General features: G+C 39.2%; 1 protein-coding gene across 7 annotated transcripts in view; it reads left to right on the top strand.

The window, feature by feature from the left end:
- MAP3K20 (mitogen-activated protein kinase kinase kinase 20) overlaps window positions 1-20,882 on the top strand; it is an 89,319-nt gene that overhangs the window by 17,382 nt on the left and 51,055 nt on the right. For all 7 annotated transcript variants that reach the window (XM_069861108.1, XM_069861110.1, XM_069861109.1 and 4 more), the window contains 5 exons: window positions 12,239-12,326; window positions 16,181-16,282; window positions 17,040-17,105; window positions 18,090-18,118; window positions 18,228-18,365. In XM_069861108.1, coding sequence (XP_069717209.1) covers window positions 12,239-12,326; window positions 16,181-16,282; window positions 17,040-17,105; window positions 18,090-18,118; window positions 18,228-18,365 — 423 coding nt within the window. The remainder of the gene's footprint in view (window positions 1-12,238; window positions 12,327-16,180; window positions 16,283-17,039; window positions 17,106-18,089; window positions 18,119-18,227; window positions 18,366-20,882) is intronic.

Genomic DNA, 20,882 nt, shown 5'->3' with positions numbered 1-20,882 from the left:
AGAGACTTTGAACGAAAAAGCGATACTTTCAGAAGGTTGTTACACCTTGTGCTTTCTTTTTGTACATGCACACCAATAAAGGAGTGTTAGTCTAGCCTAAATAGTGAGGACATACGAAAATGTGCAGGACACTTCTAAAGTCTCAAAATCTCTGTTCCTGAAGATTTCCTGTTCAAAAAAAGAGTTTTGCTTTTTTGGTGGTTAGGAGTAATGGGAGCAAGCAATGGAGAATGTGAAGCAGCATCAAGATTGTTTTCAAAGGCAGACACCTAAAGTTAGATGCATCATTGATCCAATTGAAATGCTCTGATTTCTCCAAGTTTTGGAAAGTACAGTATAATTTTATTTTTGTTCTGTAGGGAATGTCTCTTTCTCAAACAGTTTATTAGCTAAAAGATATAGTTAGATTTTTTTATCCAGAGTTATAAGCATTCATCACAAAATTGTCTGTTGTGCAAGTGCTAAAGATTGGTATCTAATCTTTACCTAGCTAGAACTAAAAGATTCTTTCTTTCCAAACCATCTCTCCGAAACTTAAGGATAAGGTGCTGTCCCTGAGGATACAATAAGGAATAGTTAATGGTTAAAAAGTTAAAAAAATAATATTTGCAAAGCTTGCAATAATTTGCAAGACCATCACACTTGCTCTGCAGAACAGTGATCTCCATATGGTCTTACGTTCTCCAGTCAGAGCCAACTGCAGTAATTACGTTCCAGATTTGATAGAGACAGATAATCGATGAAATTGGCCTTGAAGAGAAATCTTGAAGCCCTCCCAGCAGCGACAATCCAAACTCAAGAAGGAAAAAAGTCACAAGAGTTATGAATGCCTTCCAGTTATACAGGATCAGCCAAACCCTCTTTATAGTAACACTGAATACAAATAGCAAACTAATGCTAACTCTACTTGAAGAGAAAAATAAATGCTTGTTAGGGTGCTTTATTTCCTGTGAATACTACATCTATCTTGCAAGAATTAGCCTTCCTAAGCTCAATTTTTTTTTTGCAGGCTGAAGGAAGGACTTTCCCTGAAATCAGGGAACTGCCTTGTAGAAGTGAACACCCTCAGCAGGCCAGTGCTGTTGCACATAAAGTGCACAGCACAGTAGCAGCACATGTGGAAAGGGAAGGGAAATGTCACATAGCCATACAGTGCTCTGGCAGGGTGGAAAAGAGCTCTGGCTGTGCCCTCTAGAGAGACAAGTCTCAAGCAGTGAAGCTTTGGGTCAGTATTGCTAGGGGATGATTTTTTTTGGATGAAGGAGGATGGTTAAAGTCATCCCAACCTTGCTTGACCTGAAGGTAGCATGGAAATTTACATTTTCTCGTGTCAGATCCTTGATGGGAGTTGATTTCTCCCTACATGTAAATTAAAATAGTCCTTAGATAAGTTTTTGCATGCCTTTGGCATTGGAAAATGGGAAGCTGTGGTGTATGGGTTGCTGTTATTCTCCCACGCCAAAGGAGACGTGGCAGGTTTGAATGTGCTGTGCCATCAAAACAGCATGGAGCTCCTGGGCCATGGATCCAGCTTGTGAGCTCAGTTCATTATAGTGAATTTTGCCAATCTAGTCCTTGTTGCACTCAGAGTGTAAATCAAACGATTAATAATTGTGCAAGGCTTGTGGGCATTGCTAGAACAGGAAGAGATGCAAATTCTTTCTTCTGCATTCAGATTCAGACTGGGATAGTCACTAGCTGCAGCACGATGCTTCCTCTTTGGCTTTTCAAATACGGCCTGTGAGAGAGAGGTTTCTTTGGTATGCTGCACAACATAACCCCGGTCGTGAAGTTCTTGCAGGCTCTTGTAATACTCTTTGCTGTTTCATTTATTGCAGGTCCTTGGGAGGCACAGTGCAGGATGATGGAGGAAGTAGTGCAAGTCAGTTGTTTTGTAATCACAAAATAGATTGTCTCCATTTTATAACTGGCCTTTTAAATATTCTTAATTCTCCATTGGGGGTGGTGGTGTGATATTTGTATTATTTAATTCTGATGTGTCTGGAATTTTTCTAATAAAATGATGAAAGAGAAAATACAAGTTAAGTCTAAAGGTGCAGTTTACTGATGCAGAATTAGAAACTCGCAAATGGGAAAAATGAATGTGGTTGCAAGTCGTTGTTTCCCTTTACATGTTTACCCTAAGATGTACTGTGGTTACATTGTTGAGTATTATTGCAGTACAGTTATTTTCGCATTCATCTGTCTTTTATTTACCACTTTTTCTACATATGTTATTCTTTTAGAGATGTTTGTCTGTTCATGTGTGTTAGTAGAGCAGTTCTTAGAAACATTTTGTACATGTGGGAGAATGAGAATTGATAGCAATATATGATGCTGTGATTTTTCCACGTTTCTAACTCTGCTTAGAAGAAATGCCTCTGGCTTGTATGTGCTCTGTTCCACCAAACCACTGCAAAGGAGCTGCAGCAGGTCTCGGTCGTCATACTCTAAGTTTGGCTCATTATTTGTTTTAGCTCTCTCTGGTGGGTTTGAACCACAGAGCCAAGGTTGCAGCACAGATGTGGGTACAGGTTACGGTACCTCTGGTTGTTCTGTTGTACCTTCAGGGAAGGAACTGGTTCGGGATATTGCTGTAGTATGAGAAAGCAAAGAGAAAGTCAGACTTTTGGCTTAATTTGGTATCCTGTGATAGTACAAAAACTATGAATTCTCTGCTCCCTGTAAGTCTGCTGTTCATGAAACTGAAAGCTAGGAAGTCTCTGTCGATCTTCTAGATAGGTTCTTGTAGATTTTTCACTTTCTACAGCGTTCGGAGATACTGATATTGAAGTTATTGCCTTTTAAAACAATTTATTTTGAGGCTGACCACTTGTATTCTTATATAGATATGATGTCAACATAATTTCAAAAAAAGGGTTTCCTTTTGGAAAATATTTTTTTGTAACAAGGATTAGAGATGAAATAGTTGTTATTGACATATCTATGTAAGCAGATAGCTACAAAGAAGTCTAGATAAGATAAGGATTTCTGTGTTAAAGAAAGTCGTCAAAGAGAAGTAGAGGAAAGGCTGAACTTACATGACGTTACATGTACAATTATATTAATAAATGCATTTTTAGGCTACCATGAAGGTAGCATGAAGAATCCCAAGAAAAAAATAAACAGTGGATCTAATTTGCATAAAAGTAAAAGCTTAAAACTTCATGAGTTTTGTCTAGCTTCGTTTTTCGACCATCGCTACCCAGTAGGGGTAGCATTTGAGCCAAGTTTCGAAGTAAAGTGCAATTTTCTGTCTTAGGCAAAGAAGAGTAACTTTTCTGACAAATAGGTAAGGAATTTATGTCTTGAAACTTTTGTTAGGAATGGAGACTGATCCATAGTGATCTAGGTGGCAGTGTGGCCATAGCCAGAGAGCTGCTGTGAAGTCTGTTCTGGCTGTTACCCACTGGCATGGTCCCGCTTGAAGGGCAGAAATGCTTAGTTGAAGAAGGTACAAATCAGATTTTGGTGGAGTTGGAAGTCCTGTGTTTCCAGAGGCTGTTCTTGCTTATGTTCTTGCCATTCTCAGCAAGGTGAAAGAGAGATCTGGCTGTAACTTGAGGAAGGATGTTTACTGCTTAAATCATGGTAAGAAGACTTCACCGTGATTCATGATGGATTATTTGGACAGTTGCACATAAAACCATGATGTTAATCATTAAGATAATGCATTCAGATAATGTACAGCAGTCAGAGATTCAGACTATGTTGATACCTCATTTTCTTGAAAAAAACCAGATGTTGAGAGCTTGTGCTGTGGCACAGGTAAGTGAGGCATGAAAAACGCTTCTTGTCCCTGAAAGTCTCTCAGACAGTTCAGCAGAATGTCTGTAGCTGGCAAGTCATTCTCTCTTTTCTTTTATGCCAGCTGGTCACAAACAGAATTTCTGTGCTGAAAGTTCTGTGTCTTTTGAAAGCAGGTAGACTGTGGGTGATGAGCATTTCTTTGCTTTTCTGCAGGGTTAGGTAATTTTTGAATTATAACTGGGGAAAGCCTTCTACGGAGCTCTGATAACCCTACCTGGTTCCACAGCAGTTGCTGTCAGTGTGTGACAAGGAGGTAACACATCTTGAGGTGTGCTGTTTTCATGAGTTGGGGCTCAGCCTGTCTGGTTGAGGAACAATTCCTGGAAGTATAACAATCACTGGGATTCCAATAAGAGGGGTCCCCATGAAGCGCTGTCCCTGTCATTAACTACAGTCAGCTGGGTTTTATCTACTCTAAGACAGGCTTAAATTGAGTGCTTATCAATAATGTTATGATTTTTTTACTTGGTTAAATTACAGTTTTCGTGATGAAACATGAGAAAATACTTTAGTGGAAAGGTCATAGCTGTGTTAGAAGACTGGATTAGGATCCATGAGTATAGCTGCTGCTGTTTCTGTTGCAGTCTCTGCAAATTGTTCAGCAGAAGCCAGTGTACAATGAAATAAGACTTGTACTGCTAAGTTATCTTGTCCAGATTCCTTACTGATACTTTGCAGACCTCAGAAAAATCACTACTCTAGCTGGGTATGTATGGACATGGCCTTTCTCCAGATACTGTTTCTTTGATGTTATTTCGTCTTTCACAGTGTTTAGGAACAACCAAAGACTACCTGAGAGAGGATTGGTGTTGCCCATCACTGTCTTTCCAACAAGGTGCTCATGAGACATTTAGTGACTTTGATCTCAGAAATAGTTTCCGTGGGTATTTTGCCATTTGTTAAGTCTCGGAAGATTCGAGTATTGTGTATTAGTGGTGATACCTGCTCATCTGTGGAATGAATGGGAAAGTTTCATGTTTCATTATTCCCTTGTATGTTAGAGGTGTCATGGATTTTGTTGCTGTATGCTATAGTTGAAGCAGGTTTATGTTCAAAATGATTGTGAGTAAAGGGGAAAAATTTCCAGCACTGAGAAGAGAAATGATGGTTGTTGAAAATAAACTGCTCTGTGGGAGGGTGGGTATTTCAAACCTGGTGTTTAGTCTGCTCAACTGCTGTTTCTATTCAATTGCTAATATTGCTTTGCAGCTGGAGGCAGCTTCTTACTCTAAATCTACCTGAATGAAATATTTATCATATTGCAGGACCTTGCTCATTTGTAAACTCTTACAACATTACAAATACATAGTGTGTGCGTGTTTTACTAACTGAGAATACCGCTAGTGAAATCCAAACTACTATTCTTGTGCTTGGCAGATCTCCCTTTATCAGGTACATTACCATTAAGGTAGTGATGCTTCTGTGGGATATGTTTGGACATTGTGGATTTCTGGCTGAAATCTGTGTGAAAATGAGTTATTTTCCATAATCTTTCTGCTTTTTTTTTTTTTGTGAACAGCAGTACAGTTATAACATAGAATTATTTTTTCAAGCTTATTAAAAGGATTTTCTGCAGAAAGTGTCCTTGCTTAGCTTTATCCTAGATGCTTTAGCTTCTGTCAACAGCCTCTTGTCTTGCTAAGAGCAAGCTTTTAACAACCCCATCATGAGCAAGACCACCACCATGATCTTGCTGATGTACATCTGTGGCCGGAGAGCCTACTCTAACTCTCTCTTCCCGTGTAAGGCCGAGAGTCTGGACGCATCTCCCTGTGATTTTTTGGAGGGTCTAACCATGAGCTGAGCAAGCCTTTGCAGTGTTTTAATGGGTATATTCTGAATTCACTGAGTAGTACTTATAATCCCATAGCTTTCAAATTATCCTTAAAAAAGCCATGGTATGTGCAAAAGTTGCTGTTAAAAGTTATAACAGAGCGTAAAACTCAGTTTTCTTTTCAAATGGTCAGTATGCAATGTATTTTACTAGTAACTTGTCCTGCAGCTACGTGATGCAAATTAAATATTTTAAAGTAAATTACATGAAATAGGATGAACCTGTAACAGCACATAATAAATCTATGTCCCTGTTCGCTCAGTATGGTACATTATGACAGTTTAACAGAATTTGTCTCTTGGTAATGTGCTCTTTTTTCCTCTCCAAGATTGCAATCTAAAGTAAATACGAGGTATTTAAAGTGTGTGTTTTTACCACAGTATTTCCATAAATGAGAATTGTGTGGTGATGTAAAACAGTGGATTTAAAAGAAGAATAAGATGATTATATAGCAACAAGAATATATTAGTTTCCTTTATATTTCCATTTTTAATCTCTGGGACTTGTAACAGTGTAGGACATAATTTTGGATGCAGATTTGATGCTTGATAAATTTGCTCAATCAAAATGCTTTTAGATATATGTTTTGTATGTCATTGTAGATGCACTTGTGAGAATTTAATTCTGTTATTTACAGAAGTGCTGGTGGTGGCAATCTGAGAATGTAATTTGAACCTTCTTTTCTGTGTGGTTTATGAAACACTATCTCTGTAACGCCAAATGTATGACTGTCTTCTAAGACATAACAAATGCTGACAGAGTTTTAGGTTATTATTGGGCTATAGAAAATAGCTTTTATTTGGGATAAGTTATCCTCTAAATGAGTTCTAAAAAAGAACCCCACACTCACACAGCTTTAAATTATATGCAACTGTACTTTTAAGAATTTTGATTGCCTTTTGAAAGTGGTGTTAATGCATTTGTGCTGGAAGGGTGCCCACAGCACTCATCAGAGCATGTGGTAATTCTGCTTATTTGTAGGTAAGAGATCTCACTGAGGATTCTTTGGCTTTGCCATGTTCATGTGGTTTTCCTCTTATGTTATTAATATCAAAGACAGTTTAATACGTTTAACAAGCGTTCCCTGAACTGGATAACCAGAGTGCTTAGCTTATTGTTAGCTCTCTTCTTGGGGACCCTAAAGCACAAAACCTTTGTATGTTTTGGGTTTTTTTTTCCTTACAAATCTTTCTGAGAACAGACAAAACAGCAGACAAAGTCCTAAGTTTTAATTTTGTATCTGCTTGTATTTTTTTAATGTTCAAAACTGCAATAATCCCATAATATCTCTGCTGTATAATTCTTACTAGTAGTTTTGTATTTCTAAAATTCTTTAACTATCCCTTTAGTTACTGCATATTGAGGGCTTCATTTGTTACCAACGATAGAATGGTAGTTCTCTAATGCTATGGCATGATAATCCAGAAAGAGCTAAATTACATTAACTGTTTCTATATCCTGCTCATTAAGAATTGTATTCAGTTAAACTTTCAAAAGGACAGAAACAATGAAGTAGTAAAAGTTATCTGCTGTGGGTAATTTCTGGCTTCTGTCAGAACCTTAACATGGTTTAAAAAGAATCATCTCATGGCTTTGTATAATATTTATTTCAAAGCATATAAAACATAAATACCTGTGAGAAAGTATATTGGGGGTTTTAGAAGGTAGTTAAGGAAGTTGGGTTAATTAGGTCTCTGCAGTAGCCAACCACGTCTAACTCTGTAATTTTGCATGCACAGAAGGTGCCTTTTGCTGTGCGATTAACTGATTTATTAACAGGAGATTTGGTGGGCTACTGGTGAGACCTGATGGTGGAAGGCTGGCTGTACTTTGTCCTCTGCAGCCAGTGGCTACAAAGGCACCTGGAGGAAATGGTGATAAAGTTGCTGTGGCCTCAATTTGCCTGGATCCAAGCAAAAAAGTCTCTTGATACTGAGAAAACACTGGACTGGTGATCTTCTGCAGATCCAGCTGTGCTGCTGGAGTAGGCTGCTACCCCAACCCCCTGATCACTTTTCTTGGCTGGAAGTGTGAGCATAACAATGTTCTAATGCACTTTCAAGGAGGACCAGTGTAACTCAAATGTGCTGAGTCGCTTGGTCTTTGCTAACTTTAGCTGCCTTGGGATAGGCAGCTCTGACAAGAGCAGCTGCAGCTGGTTTGAGTAGCTGGCAGGCAACAGCACAGCTGTACGCAAAGTGCCTCCATCCACATCCTTACTGCCTTTGTGGCTGCAATTAAAGATCTGACGATATGGCCTTGTCTGCATTCCCAAGTAATGCCAGCTCAGCATCAGGTGGCTGTTGCCCACATCTGCAGTCAGTGCCAACCTTGAAGATCTCGTCACAGTTGAGCTGCATTCACTCTTGCTGCGCTGGTACCGAACAGAGCAACAGCAAGCTAGAATTTGTGTCATGCCAGTGTGCTGAGACTTGTGCTGCTTATAACAAGACCATGCTGTCCAGATACCTTGCTTTGTAATCTCATCTGCTGCTGGCCACACTCAAAACCCGTGTTGGTGGTTTCTGTTCAGCAATTGTTGAACACAGACAAGGCCTAGAGGAAGACCCTATTTTTACCAGCTGCAAATACTGAGGATATGAGTATTCATGCATAGTTTTTTGTACTAGAAGGTTAAAAGCAGTACTAGCAGGTCTAGGGGCAGCTGTAGTGTGATGTCAGTCATAGATGATATAATTGCCATTTTCATGTATGTCAATAACAGGGATTAAACAGGCATAAAATTAAATCAGCTGTTAAGCACTGTGATCTAGACCATGGTTCATAGGACACAATTAGTTTGTATGCTGAGGAATTACCTGAGTTCCTAAGTCTTCCACTGCAGTCTGATGAGCTGGATTTCATTTACAGTAATGCTACAGGAGCCAGTAAATGAGAATTAAACTAAAATGTTTTTAGTGTAGTTTGCTCTGACTTTGGATTTTAAGATACTGATTGAATTATATAAGCAGTGGATTAGTTTTGTTAGGAACCCCGAATCCCTTTGCCTTCAAGAAATGGAATCTAGTCTGTAACTCATTCAGCAGGACACAACAGAGGGACATAATTTTGCCCATACTTATGGTGTAAGTACAGGGTGAAGTTTTTAGCATGGCTTGATGATCAGCAGAAGGCTGTGACTAAGCTTATCATGGGACTAAGCATAATATTTAACTCCACTGCAGGCACCTGGTCTGACTCTGTCTCTACGTTATGTCCAAGGAGTTTGTGTTTATGTGTTTGCATTGTGCCTTTCCTTCAGCTGAGCTCCTTTGAGTTCTGCTTCAGTGCAATGTTTAAAAAAAAATCTAAAGAATCTGTCTTTCAGAGAAAGAAGTTATATAATGAAATAGCTGAAGACTTGTTACTTGTCATCGCCATGGCTTTAGGAAGGAAATTGATGCTCATTAAGTTGCATAAAATAGATAGCAGCTTTACCAAGAGTAAGTGTCATGCACAAGCTAGTGAAGGCTGGCTTCTTCAGTGGCCTTTTGGCAGACAGATGCATCGCAGAATTTTCTTCCAACCATTTTGAGGTTTCAGATTTAAGTATGGATTTGATGCTTAAAGGTGATACTAAATATTCTTGTAAGTGCTGAAGAGATCTTTGAAATACCGATCTTTAACCACTACTTTGCAATTTGCTATCTGAAATTCAGTCTTTCATTGAAATATGGCGCCTTCTTGTCAAAAAAAGTACAAAAGCTTCAAAGATGTGGGTTGACTTGCGTCTGGCTCTCACTGTAAGGAATAAATGCCTTTAAATTGGCTAATAGAGTTCACAGCTGATCTACAGCAACTGAAAAGGGGGAAACATGAAAAGAATAGTCTAGAATCGCTAGTGCTAACAACAGCAGAGTGATTAGAAGTGTTTAGAAAGGATTTATTTCAGAAATAATGGTCCTTGGAAAAATATGGCAATACCCACCTTCCCCACCCCAGTTCCTGATTTGAAATATCTTTGTGCAATTAGTAGGTGCCTTTCCTTAATCTAGGTGGAAGCTTGCTTTGGTGTCTGTTGAACCCCTGTTAAGAGTGTGAACATAAGTGTGAGGATGACGATATTAGCCATGGTTGACGCAGCATTGCTGCATACTCCTGGAATGTGATCTTGGTGTGCAATATACTGTAAATAAGATAATCTAAAAAAAATGAATATTTCTGAATCTCCAAGTAATAAAATCGCTGCATATCAGTATGCGTGTGGACAGTGAAGGACTCTTGGCTCCTCTCTTGCATGTTGTCCATTCCCTAGTAGCACTGGTGATTGGTAGAATTGGATGTTGCTGGTGGTGTGGCTGCAGGGCAGTCCCTCCTGTTGTCCAGTGACTCTGATGGGCTTTTACTGGATCCCGCAGCATCTTGTGTGAGATAGAGGACAGTTGCTGGTTTCTGCGCATTACTGCAGTGGAATAGAGAGCTGTGGCATTTGGATGTGTTCATCATGTGGCATTTTTAATAATTCTCTAAAAAGAATCATCTAGTACTACTTCTGTTTTCAGGACCTAAATACATCATGCCATGGGAAAGTTAAATGTGAGACCAGTCAATTCAGTTCTAATGACCTGTTGAGGTGCTTGTATTGTCAGCACCAGCAGGTGGTGAAGACATGGATTTTTTAACTACTGTACAAGAAGATAGTTTTATTCCACTCCTCTAGACCAAGGTGTTCAAGAAAGGATGGTGGATAGCTTGTATAATGTTGTTTGTAACCTGCTATTTCTGTATAATTTCTAACAGTATTCAGGTAGGCAGTCTAAGAGTATTAGGTCTCCTGGTTATCTGTTAGTAATGCTGATGGGAATTAGAGGTCATTCCCCAATTTAATATTTCCTAAAGAAGATAAAGTTAATACAAAAGCTTTTGAAGTATACGGGTGTTGGATTTGCTAGCCCAGGGAGATGAAGTTTAGAACGACTAGGCTGTCATCTGCATCCTCTGGGCTGCTGAAGGAGGTTGGAGATAAAGCTTGTGAAAGGGGCACTGCTGCCTTTGGGAGGCTGGTGGGGCTGCAGGTGGAGGGCAGAGCTCCTTCTGCTGACAGATCCATTGCTGATCTGACAGATCTCTTTTCTGATCCCTTGACTGGCTGTTGGACTGTTGCTGTTTACTTGCAAGTGAATCTTTCCACATTCGCTTAGATAGGTGCCAATTAAATGATTTTGTGGACTTGCAGGTGAGCCAGTCTGCAACCTGATTTGCTGAAAATAGCATATATTAAAAAAAAATTACTTTTCTGGTATTGTGAGAAAAGATTATTCGCTTCACAGTAGCACCACTTCCTTTGCTGAGCAGGATAAGTGCAAAGATACAGTTAAAGATTTAATTGAATATGTATAATGTCAGTGCATGCTAAAGATGAAGGTCTCAGATAAAGGTAAAGTTACTCAGAAAAGGCTTTAAACAACAACAGCAAAAATTAACCCATTTGATGCCTTTACCTGTAATAATGCAGTTTATGCACATGTATCATGGTACCAGCTCTGAAACATAGGCCAAAAAATACTGGTTTGCTGCCTGTATACATTTGTTACAGTAGTACTAGCTGATGTACCATGGCATTCCACATCAAAGCTGCTACAGTCTTCAAGGCTGCAAAATAATTTAATTGGCAACCCTGAGAAGGGATCTGTCAGTCACGTGCTTCTGATAAATTCAGATGAATTAATTGTGATCTTGTTCTTGTTAGATGCTCTTGACTGGTATAGAGTTGACATAGTATCAAAGTCTTTAAAGTAATGCATTGCTGTAGAGATAAATATATAATAGTATACATATATGTATTTGCATAATACATATGTTTGCGTAAAAATGTATCGAAAATCTCTTGAATATTTATTTTAATATACTACAGAGGTGAAACTGTTGAGAGACCTTGTAGGAGATATCTGACCTTCTTTTCTCATAGAAACCACAGGGACTGTATGTCTTCATTTCTGTGATTATGTTCTCAGTTCTCTCGTGGTGTCTCACAAGCCTAGAAGCATTGTTCGGGTGGAGTTTGAAGGTTTTGTATATTCGTCCAGAGTTTCCAAACATCTGCATCTTGCTTTCAGGAGTAGTTTCAATTGCAGTGCTGGCTATTTGGCAATCTCAAACATGCTTGTTGTGTGCATTTAATCAGACTCCAGAGTGCATGTCTGGAAATTCCATGTTTCCAGTAAACATTGGATGAAGCTGTGTGTGCACGGTATGCTCTAATAGCCTTAAGTGCTGGACTCACTGAACCCATAGTACTTTGTGCATAAACACGAATTCTGGATAGGACTGCTGCAACTGTGCCAGAAATTCCAGATCTTTATTTGAGCAAAGTTTTCCAAGGCCTTCAGTTTTTCCAGAGACTTAGCATCTACATCTGTGCCTTGGCCATGAAAGAATAGACTGATTTTTTTTTTTCTTTTCCCCAAACATACTGAGCATTCATCTGCCAAACTCCCTGATGAGGTTTTCAAATGCCAAGCATTTGTGGACAGTCTTCCCTGGATACCTGTGTGTTTGTATATATGTTATACATATGCATATACCTGCTTTGGTATAGAATAAACTTTTATAGTAAATTCATAATTTTCTGACTTGTTTGTTTGTTTTCAACAGGCAGAAATACTCAGTGTGCTCAGTCACAAAAACATCATTCAGTTCTATGGAGCTGTCATTGAACCTCCGAATTATGGCATAGTTACAGGTAAGGATTTTTCACCTTTTTCTTGATTGTTTCACCCAGTTTTGTGACTTGCTTTTTCCATTTGATCTGCTGTCTGACAGAAATAGAGGTTTTCATGGTACAAAGTTCTGGCGAGTTCTGTGAAAAGGGAAGGTTGAGAGTCTGCTCGGAGCAAATTATGCTGGTATTGAAAATGGGAGGATCTGCATTGGGAACTTCCCAGCCGTTGGTAGAGCTTGAAACAGAGTCAAGAGTTTATCAGACACAATAAGACAACTCCAATTTTTCACTGGAACCTAGGTTGCCTTCATTCTAGAATTCTGTGTAGGTTATGGTTTGGGGTGTTTCTCTGTCACCACTTTAAGATTCCTTCCCTTGTCTTGGTAGTTGATTCTGATAAAAAATTATAGGTAATGTAATTTCTCCCATTCCTGCATGGGAGAAACTAGTAAGATAGTAGAAAACGAACCCAAAACAAAGAAATCTGCAGCTTGGTAGAACAGTGCTAGAAGTAAAAAATGCTAGAGGTAAAAACTATGAAAACGTTGATCAGGAGGCACGTCTGGGCGTGCCTGTAGCATTTCAAAGAGTTTGATGCCAAGAGTAGTCTTTGCATGTGGCACAGTCTAGTTCCAGTTTGAAACTGGTTTTTTTGTTGGTTCTCAGATGGTGGATAGAACCTTTGAAAATTCAGCGATTTTTATATTCATCTCTTAGACGGCCAGTTATTGCGGTAGATGGCAGTGTAATGTGGTGGGAGCACATCTGAGATACAGCATTGTTCAGAGCATGGGGAGCTTTACTTCCAGGAGCATCAACCCACTGGAGGTCACAGTGTTGCCACCAGTACACCAGTGGTGCATGGGGTGACCACAGTCTGCACCACTCAGAGGATGCTCTGGTGATGGCATATAGACAGGAACTTGCATACCTTCTTGAAGCAATAAAAATAATGAAAAGCTAATAAATCCAGTAGTGTAATTTTACCATAATTTACAACGCAATTGTAATAAATGTAAGCGAGCAAGAAGAGTAACGAAGGAAATGTGTAGTCAACAACTCTGGACGATACCTGGATTAGAAAGTCCTCAGTTTGATCTCAAAATGTCAGTGTTCAGAGAACTTTTGACCTGCTTGACAGTCACAGGACAGACGGCAGCTAAAGTAGTTCATTGTGTCATTGGGAATGGGGACTCTAATGTAATCTGTGAGAAAGACTAAGCTGTGTAGTTAAACCACTTTGTTACTTGTGGAGCTCTGATTCCACCCTGGCTAAAGAAAAAAGCATTTTTGGCAAACTGCATTGGTCCTCCCTGCAACTTACAAGGAGTCTGGAGGCCCATGGGTTGGAAGGGAAGCAAGGCTGCATTTCCCCACACTGTTTTCAAAGAAAAGAAAGGCTACTGAGAAAAGAAATGTTAATTATGCTTGAAATATGTTTTAGAGGGATTTTTACTCCATGAACTTCTGGATGACCTTCGTTGTTACAGACTTAATACTGTGTATAGTCAGAGATCCATTTCTTGTGAGTGAAAATCCCAAACAAGAAGAAATCCTGAGGAACTAATGTTTCTTCAGAATGATGGAGATACGGCATCCATCCAAGCCTTGGCATGTACTGAGCATTAGCTGCACGTAACACCTTCTGTGGGATTGTCAGAGTTCTCTGGAAAAGGCTACGTTGGCAGTCAAAACATGTTTCCCTGCTGGGATGTGTGTCAGTCCTATAACTGATCATCCTGCCTGGTGAGCTGCAAACATGGATCACAGCATTCTATATGTCACCGGCTCTCTCTGTCAGCAGTGGTCTCAATGTCTAGCTTTCAGATCTGTTTTTTGACCACAGCTGCCTCCTCCCAAAAGGATCTCGGAGCTTGTGCTCTCCCATCTGCACAGATTCATATGATGTTTCCCATAGCCCATCGGAGGGTGGGTCCAGTCAGGCATTCGGAGCTTTTCTTTCAAAAGCAAGTACCTCTTTTCCATCATTGACAGAAGACTATCCTCGCAATGTGATTTCCAAATTGATAAGCTACTGGTAAAATCCTGTGGCATAGTAAATACGTAGAAGAATTACTAAAGGATTGATCTTTGTTGAATGAAGCTTGCTTGCCCTCATTCCCACTGGATGGCAAAGGGCTCAGGGAGCAGAGTTGTCCTTGACCCTGGTGGATCAAATTATGCATTGTAAATGCACGCAAAGCATGCAGCCAACCTATTCCTGAAGAATCCATTTATAAGACAGATGATGACATCATGGGTAAAAAAAGCTTATGTTTTAATCAAGGAACTGTGCAAGTCAGCAACTTTACTCCTCTTTCAGTGACATCAGAAGCAACACCTCTCTTCTGCAGAGGCTCCTTTCAGCAGCAGGTCCTGCAGTAATGACCCCAAACTAACTTACGACTTGAGTGTTTACTTTGAAGGGACTTGCTGTTTTCAATCTCTTTTCTTTCATTTTGTGCTGGAAACTTCTCATATATCCTACCATGTTCTAGCCTGCAGATTCTGTCTTCTCCCAGAGTTTTCATTCCCCCCGCAGCAGCCTCTTGGTGATTTTGATTTCCTTAATAAGGAATAATGTTTATTTTTTATTCTAGCTTATCATGTATTATTCCTTCATTGATATTATTTCTAACGACAGTTTGGATATATTTGATGTAGTCTTAGGGAGTGATTTTGTGGCTGCTTTGACGTGGCTGAAATTAAGCATTTTAGTTGGATACCAGCTGGTTTGCACCTTAGGTATGAAGATTTGGGGAGTAGGTTTTAAATTCTTCAGGCTACTCAAGAAGCACACTGAATAGCCTTGGGAGAGAGGAACGCAATGCTTGAAGTTGCTCCTTGCATCCCCCTGGTCTTTGTGCTACCTGGGCTACAGTGGGTAGCATCTGCCCACTCTATCTTGCAACCGGATAGAAGGAAACGTTGCAGTTGCTTTGACTCACGAACCTCCCATTGTGTTTTCAATGAAACAAGCCTTATGCTTATTTAGTATACTGGCATATTTAATAAATGCTAAGCAGAGGAGCTACCACCTTCAGACTGCTGAACGTGACCTGCAGCACATGGAAATGTGGCCTGCTTACCTTAAGGTAGATCTGGTTTCATTCTTCCATATTTTCATGAAACAAATTATTTCATCTATTACCCTGTTCCTCTGTTGGGAAATAGGAAAAGAAAATTTTAATTTACCTTTCTCTTTGGAAACCCTTTCTTTGTTACAGAGCATTATTTACTTAATATCTGGTTTTACATTAAAAAAAATAAATCATTTGTTAGGGGTCGTCATTTATATGAACTGCCACTCAGTAGTGGGGAATATCCACTGTCTTTGGAAACAAGAAGAAGGATCTGATACCATCAAACTTATCCAATAACTGCTCTTCTAATCAGGAGTGGCCAAATCACTGTTTAAATATGTAAGAATGTCAAGTCATATAAAAGCAGCACTGTGAAGGTTTCAATTGTCTCCAGTTTCACGCCTAAATATGTGTAGGTGTAACTAACTTGTTATTCCAGCTCTCAGCCCCACATGTTTCAACAGTTGGACTGGATTCCATCTGCCACACTTGCAAATACCAAGAGACCAGAAAAGCCCTTGTTTGTACGCATAGCATCCTGCTGTGGGTTTCTGTAGGTGTAGATGAGAGAAATTAAGAAGGAAGTCCTAGATGTATCCAGAACCTTTTACTCTGGAATTTGAACTACTTTGCCTGAGCTTTCTTGATGCCAGATGCCCAAATGTGTTTTTATTTTAAAGCCTGTTGTTGTATATGATTTTCTGGAACTGGCAGAGTTTCCATTAGATCGCTCAGCTTAGGTGCAATGTTTTAAAATGTTGTGTGAGTTTGTTGGTTGTCATTTTTTAACAGAGTATGCTTCTGCTGGCTCACTGTTTGATTACATTAATAGTAACAAAAGTGAAGAGATGGATATGGATCACATCATGACCTGGGCAACTGACATAGCTAAAGGTAAGCAAGATGAGCGCTGCATTAGTATCCTACAGAGCCAGCAAAGTGTACAGCTGGAGATCCTTTCCCTAGGAAGTCAGGAAGACCGTCCTATACTTTCTTATTCAAATTGTGAAAAAAAAACAACCACAAAAAACAAGTATTAAAAAAGCAAACCCCATTTGCTGTGCATTTTTATGTGTTCCTTGGTTGTTTTGAATCCAAGTTAATTTCTGGAGGGAAAGTGGCTTCTATGAGCCAGTTTTACTTCTGATTTGCCCCTAAGTCCCAAGAGGATAATTTTGATGATGTAGAGCAATTATGAGGTAAAGTGCATAATTATCCTTACGTTTAATTTAAATTAGGACATCTAAGGAAGCTAAGGGCTTATTCTCAGCAAACATAGTGAAATTCTTCTGCAGAATAAGCTGGTTTGTCCTTTGTTTTCTGTGTCTGCACAGAATCAGTGTAAACTAGTGCATGAACAGGAAATTCATAACTTGGCTTCCTTGTATAGACAACACCTTAAAAAATAACTGAATAAGATGTTAAAGAGATTAACATACCCACATAGATGCTCTCAGAGATATGTGAGCTTTACTTGGTGTTTTTTACTCAAATTAGATTATGAGAAGCTTTGCTTCTCTACAGCATATCATTATGGCATACAGGTATGCCACCTCCTAATGAGGACAATTAATGGGAACCAAATATGACCACTGGTAGGTGATGGGCACACTTAGCCTGCCTAACTAGATCTTTCCTTTGTTTTGTTTAGGAATGCACTATTTACACATGGAAGCTCCAGTCAAAGTAATCCACAGGGATCTAAAGTCCAGGAATGGTAAAGTACCAAAACACTGAAGCGCTCTGCATTTCCTGTTACCTGTTAATGTAGTGTTTAAATCTATACTTGAGCAACATGAATGTGCAGAACTAACTAATGTCTTGGCTGTCATCAAGCTGCACTAGGAGTTGTTGAGGTGCAGAATAGCCTGTTTCCTCCTCCCCATCCTGAGCTTGTCCGAGCTTTGTTACAGTCCCTGGCATCTTAAGAGCACTGTGGGGCACTCTGTGAAGTGCGTCTTGCTGACCATGATTGTACCCTTCTTATCAGCTGTCAGACATTGACTGGACACTCCTCACTTTCTTTTTCTTTTTGGAGAGGTTGAGTTCCAGGAAAGGCTGGCAGATGTCAGAAACAATAGATTGGATAAGGCCTGTCATTTCTTATGTGAAAATTTTGTCTTTATTGTGGACTGTTTTGAGGTTTGACATATATTCCTGCTTTTGAGTAACATGCACTCAATGCAGAGCTGCTCTGGTTAGTCTGTGCCCGGGAGTTGATGACCTTTTATGAAATTTGCTGAACATTGCCTTGTAACTGAAACTTTTACTACTGATAGTGGGATAGGAGTGACACAGATTTTAATAATGCACATGGGGAGATAATAGCCAAGAAAGTCTAGATCTCGCCTCAATTTTAAGTTTGTTCCCTTTATTAATGAGTCCTTCAGGGAGCCTCTTGTTAAGCCTAACTACATTGAGGGGAATGGAGTTTATCTGTGTTTTATCTCTAGTTGTGTTGCTGTCTTTAAACACAGTAAGGCCTGAAAGGTTTTGCACTTGTTTGGAGGCTTATAGGTATTCACCAGATGTTCTCTAAAGCTTCTCAGAGAAACCAGGACAGTTATGCATGTGTGCATGTTCAGGTGCTGGCGCACTTTAGAATTATTTTTTTTGATAAAATACACAGTCTTTTGTTGTGAAAATGTATTTGGTTTACTTTCAATAGCGTTCTTGTAACCTATTGTTTTTTCATTTTCAGTTGTTATAGCTGCTGATGGTGTGCTAAAGGTATGAACACTTCAATTGCTTGTAGAGAGATGCTACTGCTTGACTTGGTGTTCTAATGCCTAACGAATGAAGCTCTAATATCTATTTATTTCTTATGTATTTTTGCCAGATCTGTGATTTTGGTGCCTCGAGATTCCACTCACATACAACACATATGTCATTAGTGGGCACTTTTCCGTGGATGGCCCCAGAAGTTATCCAAAGTCTCCCAGTGTCTGAAACCTGTGACACGTACTCATACGGAGTGGTGAGTGCCTCTCATTTCCTTATGCGTAGTAGCAGATCTCTAGTATGACAGAATTCATGCAATGCAAGAACAAAATAAGGACGACAACAACAAAATAAAATCACACTTTTCCACGACTGACCCATAATTTTTAATTACATGCTTGAAAATGATAGAAAGAACGGTGTGTTGCATGTTTAGTGGGATCCTTATCTGATTAGATTATCAGCGTGTCAGTGTGGGAAGCATGTGCTTTACCACAAGTATTCAGCATATGTCTGAAGGCTTGCAGGAGCCACCTAACAATCATGGATCTCTGCTTGTGTTTTTTAATGGAACAGAAGAGGAAAAGGTTGTGTTGCAATAGGTGTATAACAGGATGAACCGAACCAACTAGGATTCCACTTTACATAAACCGATTTTATATTGAAAAGTAAGCCACTTCTCCATGCTTAAAAGACACTGCTATCATTAGATGTGAGAAAAAAGACTGCTTTTTGTGGAGGCAGATGCTCCATCTGAAAACACAGAGAAGGCCAGCATGGCTTTGCCATTTTTCTGAAGGGGGGACAATCAGTTCATCAGAATGTCAGGTTTGGGGGTACAGTAACGTGAATTATTTCACTCTGTCCAAACTCTGATTTGGCTTTGCTCTGCAATACCAAATAGACTAGAAATATCCCTACTAGTCTGACCAATTGTGTGCATAACCCCATAGCCTTTCTCTGACAGAGAACACCCATAAATACTTTCAGGAGGGGAAAGAGAGGAAGTGAGGTTGTAGTTTCCATGCATATGTATGCATTAACCATTTTTGTGTTTGGATTCAATGGTGGCAGAATGAGTTCTTTCAGTACTTGTCAAGTATTGCCCCTCTCTCTTTGAGGGATGGGAGGAGATATATATGAGGGAAGCACTACAGTTTTAAGCTAGCACCTTTGGCTATGCATAGCTAAGTTGATGTACCAATGGAAGATGACTTAAAGTTTTTGTCAAACAGTTGTTTATAGAGAAAAAAAATATGAGAGATGATGTGGTGTCATTTATAAATGAAAGGTTGAAGGTTTGCAAGGAGAGAGAAAAAGCCTGTATTGACAGATTAAAAAATCCTTGCTTACTTAACTGAACAAGGTCACAAACAGTAATAGAACACAAGCTAACAAATGTAAATGTTAATATAAACTGTTACTGGACCAATTGCATATTATCCACTGAAGGGAAACATTCCAGTTTCAAAACAAAGCAAAAATGTTAGAGGAGAAATTCCAAACATGGTCTTACAGCTCAAACTGCTCATGTAGTTATCTTGATGTGAATTGACTTTAAGTAACATTCTAGAAGTAGGAGAAGGTAAGAAACTGTTTAATATCATGTCAAGTATTGCCAGAACCTTGGGAACAGTATGTTGCACAGAGTTTATTTCTCCTCATCTGAAAACTAAAGCTCCTTTGACAGGTCTGTGCTCGGTTGAGGTAAAATGTCAGCTAACCTTAGTATGAAAACAGTTCAGTGTTATCAGATTATTTTGATGTAGTTATGGATGTATAGTTCTACTTTAGTATGCCTAATATTATTGACCCACATTTTTTAATATATTGGTTTTGAGCTCATGTGTCCTACTGTGGGTAAAAACTTATGAACTCATAAGCATTTAGGAATGAATTTGTCTTTTTATAACTCCAGTCCTGGAACAGCATCATTTTCAGAGGAGATACAAGGGTAGAAACGAAGAATGGCAGCGGCCCAGGTTCTCTGTTGATGAAATTACTGACATAATGGGGTTATACCAGCAAGAAATTGTCCAAATATAACATTTAAAGTTGGAATCTCCCTATTAAGTGTTAGACTATCAGAGAACTAGCTAGGAGACTGAAAACGACAAATCTTAGAATGGGTATTTTTGTCTCTTCAAATGATTATCATCTATAAAAACAAAATTTAAAGAATCCCTTTTCAAAGTGTAACACTTGCCAGCAGCTTTTATGCTACAGGCAAATCTGCTTTTCTTCAGTTAAAGTCTTGTTAACAAAGAACAGAATCCTTTCAAATGTAAACTAGTAAGATGCTAGGAATAGATATTCTGTTTGCAATATTTGTTGCCTTCCCTATGGCTTTCTTCAATTTCTTTTCTGCTGTTTTTTTCCCAACTGCCTTTTCTTTCTACAAACCAGTCTGTGATTTTAAATGTTCTGCTTAAGGTGTGTGAGAGCTTTCTCCATGAATTGTCAGTCTTTCTGCAACCTTGTAGGTCTGAGTTGCTCCTCAGCTGAAATGGATTTTCCTCTTTGCGAACAGTTGCATGCATGTTTATAGCTAACATTCAGATTAGTTTGTCCTGCTCTTCATGGATGGTTAAACAATCTATATATTTTCTTTGAGATATATAGTAAATAATTTATAAAACTGCCATGAAATGCTGAGGTCCAGAGAGATTTATTACAACACAGATCTTGCACTTCCCTTCAGCCATGCTGTGATTCTTTTTTTCTAATTAGTTTCCAAATCCAGACTCTAAACAACAGATACCAAGTGTTACAA

The sequence above is a fragment of the Phaenicophaeus curvirostris genome, chromosome 7 (genome assembly GCF_032191515.1).
Source record: "Phaenicophaeus curvirostris isolate KB17595 chromosome 7, BPBGC_Pcur_1.0, whole genome shotgun sequence".
Taxonomy (NCBI): domain Eukaryota; kingdom Metazoa; phylum Chordata; class Aves; order Cuculiformes; family Cuculidae; genus Phaenicophaeus; species Phaenicophaeus curvirostris.
Note: the sequence above shows the minus strand (reverse complement) of the source record. Positions and strands in the feature narration are given on the sequence as shown.